General features: G+C 48.1%; 1 protein-coding gene across 1 annotated transcript in view; it reads right to left on the reverse strand.

The window, feature by feature from the left end:
- The window catches only part of LOC110310781 (ER degradation-enhancing alpha-mannosidase-like protein 2), a 27,930-nt gene that overhangs the window by 10,808 nt on the left and 10,185 nt on the right, over positions 1-6,937 (reverse strand). Inside the window, exons 5-7 of the mRNA XM_021183891.1 lie at positions 6,042-6,167; positions 3,787-3,998; positions 1,195-1,336 (exon numbers count right to left, since the gene is read on the reverse strand). Coding sequence (XP_021039550.1) covers positions 1,195-1,336; positions 3,787-3,998; positions 6,042-6,167 — 480 coding nt within the window. The remainder of the gene's footprint in view (positions 1-1,194; positions 1,337-3,786; positions 3,999-6,041; positions 6,168-6,937) is intronic.

Genomic DNA, 6,937 nt, shown 5'->3' on the forward strand with positions numbered 1-6,937 from the left:
GGTCTACAGAGTGAGTTCCAGGACAGCCAGGGCTATACAGAGAAACCCTGTCTCGAAAAACAAAAACAAAAAAACAAAAGAAAGAAAGAAAGAAAGAAAGAAAGAAAGAAAGAAAGAAAGAAAGAAAAGAAGTGAGACAACAGGAGGTAAGCAATGGGCAAGCTCAGAAGGCTCAGGAAGTAAACAACTCTGAGGCTTCAGGAAGTCCCTGAAATCAACCAGATACACTGGGCCCCTCCCTCAGCAACAATATATAAGCTGCAAGGGCTGCCTAGCGATTTTCTATGGCTGAGATGCCTGGTCAGGCTCAGACTAGCATCCAGCCACCTGGAAGAAGTAGAGAGCTGCCTAATAGATGCAGGGATCAGCTCGCTTCCTGGAGAGGCTCGGACAGTGGGAGCTGCCTGGAAGAGGCTCTCCAACCTGTTGAGCTGTTTGCCAGGTTTCCAGCTTTTGTGAGCTGTCACTCATGCTGGGGTGGGCTTTGGTGATGCAGGTATCTTTGAGTCATTTCTGCTCCTGTAAGTAACCCTCACTTATTTCTATGTAACCCCAATAAAACTCACTATTCACCAAGATGGATCTTGGTGGTGTCCATATGCCACTGGTTCCCTATCTGAGTGATGTTTGTTCTTCTATCCTCAGGAATAGGGTCACACAACAGAGGTAGAGGTAGGAAAATAAAGAGTTTAAGGTTATCCTTGGCTACAAAGAATTTAAGACAAGTCTAGGCTCTATGAGGCTGACTCAAAACCAGAAATACATAAATAAGTAAGTAAAACAAATAGAAACAAAACTTAAACCAAACAAAACCATAAAACAGGGGGCTGGTGAGATGGCTCAGAGGTTAAGAGCACTGGCTGCTCTTCCAGAGGTCCTGAGTTCAGTTCCCAGCAACCACATGGTGGCTCACAGCCATCTAGAGTGAGATCTGGTGCCCTCTTCTTCTGGCCTATAAGTGCATATGCAGGCAAAACACTGTATAAATAATAAATAAATCTTTAAAAAAAAACAAACAGACCATAAAACAGAAAAAGAAACTATGAAGAGGCATGAAGTGTGCATGAAGGCCCTCGGTGGCTCTGGATGCAGAACGGGTAGGTTCCGTAGGTACTTGGCAGTAACGTGACACACACAACAGAGCCCAATCAACAGGAGAGCCATGGGAGAAGCCCCCTTACCCGGCCCCTTTACCTAGGAACATGGCCATGAGCTTCTTATCCTGAAGAAGGATGGCTCCTTTTACCAGGTACTCAAAGTAGGAATCCACACCCGCCCCGATGCCTGCGTCCTGGGCCACCCACTTGCCAGTGAGCACATCGATGTGATTGCCAACCTACAAGAGAAACACAGCCCTCAGGAAGGACGCACTCAGCACTCTGCCCTCTAAGACACCAGGCAGGCACCTCGGTACCTCCTTAAGTCATGCACCTTTGGAGGAGGGCATGAGGCTGCACCACAGCTAGCCTTCCTGCACATCTCTACTGGGGAGACACGGCTCGTGCACATTTGAAAGGACTTAGCACATTAGACAAAAGTGAGAAAGAAAGAATGACCTAACACATTCGCTCTTGCTTAGAGAGAGTGTTAGGTAAGAGATGAGAACTGGTTTCTAGAATCTGTCTTGGACTCAAGGCAAGTTTGTGACTCCAGTGTCGAGAAACTCAAGAGAGCTGGGCGTGAAGCTCGGCAGTAGAATGTCTGCTTAGCATCTGCAAGACCCCAGTTTCATCCTCAGTATCAAAAAGCCAAAAGCAAAACAGTTCACACACACACATGTGTGCACATGCACATGACCACACACACACACACACACACACACACACACACAAACAAATTCAGGAAAGACTTAGGAAGCTGAGAGAGAAGTTGCTTCTATGGAAAGGAATTAGACAGTTGGGGGCTGGGATCAGAGGGGACTCCACCAGTGTCACTGGGTACATTTTGTGTATGCTTTGGCCTTTGAACCCCATGACTACAAAGCCTTCTAAAGGTGAACATGAAAAGACTTTTCCATATAACTTGGACTCTCCTGGGAGCCTCGCTTCAGTTGGCTTACAATCAACTGAGAAGATACAACTAAGCATTCTGTGTTCCTTCAGGACCCCTCATCTAGGAAGACTGAACGACCTTCATTTGGAAGGTGAGTTCCTGGAAATACCAGTATGGGAGGAAGGGGTAAGTGGAACAGGCAGGGGAAGCAACCATCTCGTGAGGGATCAGGCAGGTGTCACTGAGGGCAACTCAGCTGGGATCTGGAAACAGATACAGAAGATGCCCCTCAGAGTGAGCGCACACAGACACCATAGTGTCAGTCACGGTGGAGAACTGTTCACGGCACGTGGGACTTCCAGCCAAAAGCAAAGCAGAGTGGTCTCCCACCTTTTTACCCAAAGCCCACAGGGATGGTGAAGGAGAAGGGTGCGGACGGGGTGCCATCAAAGTCCACCATGGTTCCAAGGCTGTAGCAAAACGTGGCTGCAGTGGACTAAGGGTGTTACCGGGGGCCTCCAGAGGGCGTCTAAAGGGATTTCCTGATGCCTCAGACATGCTCCACTCTCTAAGCTGCCAGCACAGAACTCTGCATAAAGTCACTCAAACACAAGGAGTTATAGTGGCTCGGCATAGTCTTTAGTACAGTAACATCACTGCTGGAATATCTGAGGACCAGAGAGGTTCAACAGCCGTGCAGCAGGGCCACAGCTTGAATCCAGCACTGAACTGAATCCAGTGTCACTGTCCTCATTGCTGTCAGGGCCACTGCTTTATCCCTGGTAGGATTTGCTTAGCTCTGAGGGTTAGCTGGCCCGGAATGTCTTCAACTTCTCTTTATTAATAGGAACTGAAGGGAAAATGAAGCCCTCGGGTCAAATATGCTTGGGAAAGAGATTCCTTTACCATTGCAATTAATAACTTTTATTCTGTTCAAGTTCTTCATGACTAAAAATAGTAAAAAAAAAAAAAAAAGTTCCAGATACCATATGCAAGAATCCTCTAATGTAACTGTTCTGGAAACATTTTGTTTTCACAGAACAGCCATTGAACATCTCTCAGCACCAGTGTTTGAGGAGGAAACACAGTTTTGCAATGGCCAGGTGAACTGATAACCCATGGTCAGTGAGTCAGGGGTGTGAAGTGTATGACTCCTTCCTAGAATTAAGAGAGGCTCAGGCTCACAGTGTACCATAACCCTGTTCCCTCCAAGGACGAGACATCTGCCTCTCTTCCCTCCTGTGCCAGCCAGTTTTAGGTCAACTTCACACAGCTAGAGTCATTTTGGAGGGCAGAACCTCAACTGAAGAAATGCCCCTAGCAGACTGGCCTCTGAGCAAGTGTGTGGCATTTCTTCATGACTGAAGACTGATGGAGAAGTTTCCACTGTGGGCAGTGGAGCCCTTGGGCTGGTGGTCCTGGGTGCTCTAAGAAAGCTAGCTGAGCAAGCCATAGGTAGCAAGCTAGTGATCAGCACTTCCCCATGGCCTCTGAATCAGTTTCTGCCTCAAGCTCCTGCCCTGACTTCCCTGGATGACAGACTACAAGATGAAATTATTCCGTTCTACCCTAGCTGTTTTGGTCATGGTGTTTTATCACTGCATCAGAAACCCATTCTGTGGCAACTTCTGTGGCAAAGTATAAAGGGAGGCTCAGTCTATGTTTGGTTCCCTGAACCACACCTACAATCGCTGTAAGATTCCCTTGGCTGGCCTCATTCCTTAGACCTCTGAGTCTCATGAATGGGGGACACAGAAGCCTGGGCTCACACAAGAAATCCAAGAGCTGACCTACCAGCCCGATATCTGACCGGCTCTCCCAGAGACGCATCAGGGCCACTCTGGCCACATCTTCAAACACAGGGTCACCGGTGAGGCTGCTCAGGGTAGCAAATTCCACAATGAAGGTCCCAATCCCTGCTGTACAGGTAACAGGGGTCTCTCCAGGGTTCACGCCATGAAGCAGGTTCACAGTTCCATAGGGCATGCCCGTGGGGGTCTGAAATGCTAAACCGTCAGAAACTTATGACTCCAGGTAGAAGAAGAGAGATGGGTGGTTAGAACCCAAGCTTTGGGCCTCAGTCAGCCCTGCTTTCTTTTTTTTTCCTAGGTGTTGTATCTGAGCCAGAGAAAGATACTATGTCTCATTGCAGGACCCTGAACTGCCTAACCCAGATGCTGTCAAACACTATACCTTGGGTTCCCACTGTGGTAAGGAGAACTGGAAAGAGCTGAGCTCCCAGCTGCCACTCCACACCTCATGTTAGCTGGCGCAACTTTTCATTTTACTACTTTATTTTCACAGGATGCCTTCCAAAGCCTGGCGGGTAACTGAGTGTGAGGCAGGCAAGGTTTACGCTTTAGGCTGAAGTGGGGCCATTCTGGAAATTGCTCACAGACTCTCACCAAATGAAACAGACTGGTAAAGGAGTCCATTTTAGATCCCTGATTTGAAAAAAAGTTCAGGGACAAAATTATTTTTAAACTAAAATCTAAAAATAGGAACCAAACCAAACCACTGATACAATACAACCCCCTACTTACAGGTGGGAGCATCACGCCGGTAACAAGCGACTCAGCTAAAGTCACATAGGAGAGTCATACAGAGAAGGGATTGGAAATGCCTGCCCGGACCTTACCCCTTCAAATCCAGCCCAGGGCTCTGCCCATCCTACCCCACGTCCAGGGAAGAACTTAACAATGAGCCTAGGATAGAGGTTTCCTCTCCAGGCCCAAAGGTCAGCAATGTCAGGGCAGTCGACACGTCACCAAATTGTGAACTAAGTTGTCAAAACTTGTAAGTGCTATAAGCAGCAGACCTGTTGACTGCTGGAGGAATGAAACCTGCTTTCTGGCACAGGGCAGGCAAGGAGAAAGGGTCATAAGCAAGAAAGGCTCAAAGAAATATTCTAGGGACAGGCAGGAAGTATTAAAGCAAGGGTCTAAGAATCCTCTGAGACCCACACTGCTGCTGGCTTTCTAATTACTCAATACGGACTTTAGAATATGTATAATACTCACTGCAAATCACTTTTAAATGGGAAAAAAACAGAAGGGGCAATAAGGATGAGTCACACGGAACACGGCTGTGAGCCATGGGCTGTGAGACCTGAACCCAGCTGGCCCTCTCGCTTGGTCCTCCCTGGGGCTGAGAGGCGAATGCTGCACTTGAGAGACAAATAAGTGAGGCGGCCAAGGAGCTAGCAGAGTGCATGCAGCCGCAGTCACGTGTCTGGGCGTGAGATCCATAGACTTCTACCACACCCAGAAGGGAACACAGCGTCCAGCTCACACGGCCGAGCTCAGCGTTGATGGCCCCACTGGATAAAAACAGTGAGGCTTGGCTTGAAGTCCTGAACATGGCTTAATCACAGAAATCAAGCCCTCTTATCTGGGTCAAGCGTCTTCTCCTGTCTAACCTTAGATTAGCTATCTAATAGGCACATCTAGCAGGTAAGAACTATGGTTAGCAGAGAAACTGAGCCATGGAGCAGGAGAGGGATGTGGTCAAGATGCTGGGTGGCAGAGGAAAGCCTAGAACTCACAGCTCCTGATGCTTGGACCAAAGCTATTCCCTGGGGTCCTCTTACCCTAGCATCTTGTGGCTTGGGAGGGGCCAGAGGGCTCACTGAAGCAAATGTAAGGACCACGAACCTATGAGACTCACTTCTGGCCTATACCTGCAGACAGTAGTAATATCAGCTTAGCCAGCCTGAGCCAACACCCTCAGCAGGCCTGAAAATGCTTAGGACTCTGCTGCTTTCTACAGTGAGAACTCCTCTGATTTTTATTGTGGGTGGTTTCTAAAGGGCCAGAAGTAAAGATTTGAGGTTTAAAAAAAAAAAAAAATCAGGGAAAAATCTCAGCATTATCATTTTCACCTCCAGCAAGAGAAGACTAGAGCAGACATGGTGGTCAGCTCAGCTCTGGAGACAGAGGCAGGGCTGTCAAAAGCTCAAGGTAAGCCCTGTCTATACAGTGAGTTACCAGCCAGCCAGAGCCCCAGAGTGAGTCCCGTCCCCACCCCCCCATCTCTGCCTTGGCTCTTACCTGGGAGGAGTTTCCGGGCTGCTTCCTCCGCCATCCTGAGGAGAGGCCCAGAACAAGGCCACCCGGCTTCCACCTCCACACCGGCCTTCTTTGACAAGAGATGAGCAGAAAGGAGTCCTCCTACCACTGAAGATGGCAGAAAACACAGCTGTCAGGGTGCTAAGGACCAGTTTCTCTCTTATGCAAACTACAACTGTGCCTCACTCGAAAGGAGCTAATGAAAACGCCATTTCTACCCAAGAAGAGTGACATACACCTCTAATCCCAGTGCCTGGGAAGTAGAGACAGTGTTTAAAGCCAGCCTGGACTATATAGTGAGATCCCGCCTGGAAAAACAAACAATTCTATTGGCTTTGATCGTGCCACAAGGTGCTATGCAGACTGGAGAAAAGTGTCAATAGACAACTCAGCAACGAACCCTGAATGCTGCAGTACCGACCTGTCTACCAAGACTGCTCATTGGTGCAACACTGGCATGGGACCCATGGAGGAACCAACCACTTTCTGATTGGGTTTGAGTCTTGCTCCACAGGAGAAAATGTATATCTTCATAACATAAACTTGATCAAAAGCCCACGGTGAGGGAGGTCACAGGCTCCCAGAGTGAACATACTACTGTTGGTTTACTATACAGGCACATTATCAAACGCCTTTCAAATATTTATTTTTATACTGCAGAAAGAGCTTCTCTGAAAGTAGTCAGTATTGTAGCATTCCACTTATTCTCCATGCACAGACCAGAGTTCATAACTGGTCAAAGTGCTGAGAGGAAGTGACTGCTGAGTTCTTAGCCCTCAACATAGCATCTGGATCACACTCACTCCACAGAGCATCTGGATCACACTCACTCCACAGAGCATCTGGATCACACTCACTCCACAGAGCATCTGGATCAC

The sequence above is a fragment of the Mus caroli genome, chromosome 2, assembly GCF_900094665.2.
Source record: "Mus caroli chromosome 2, CAROLI_EIJ_v1.1, whole genome shotgun sequence".
NCBI lineage: Eukaryota > Metazoa > Chordata > Mammalia > Rodentia > Muridae > Mus > Mus caroli.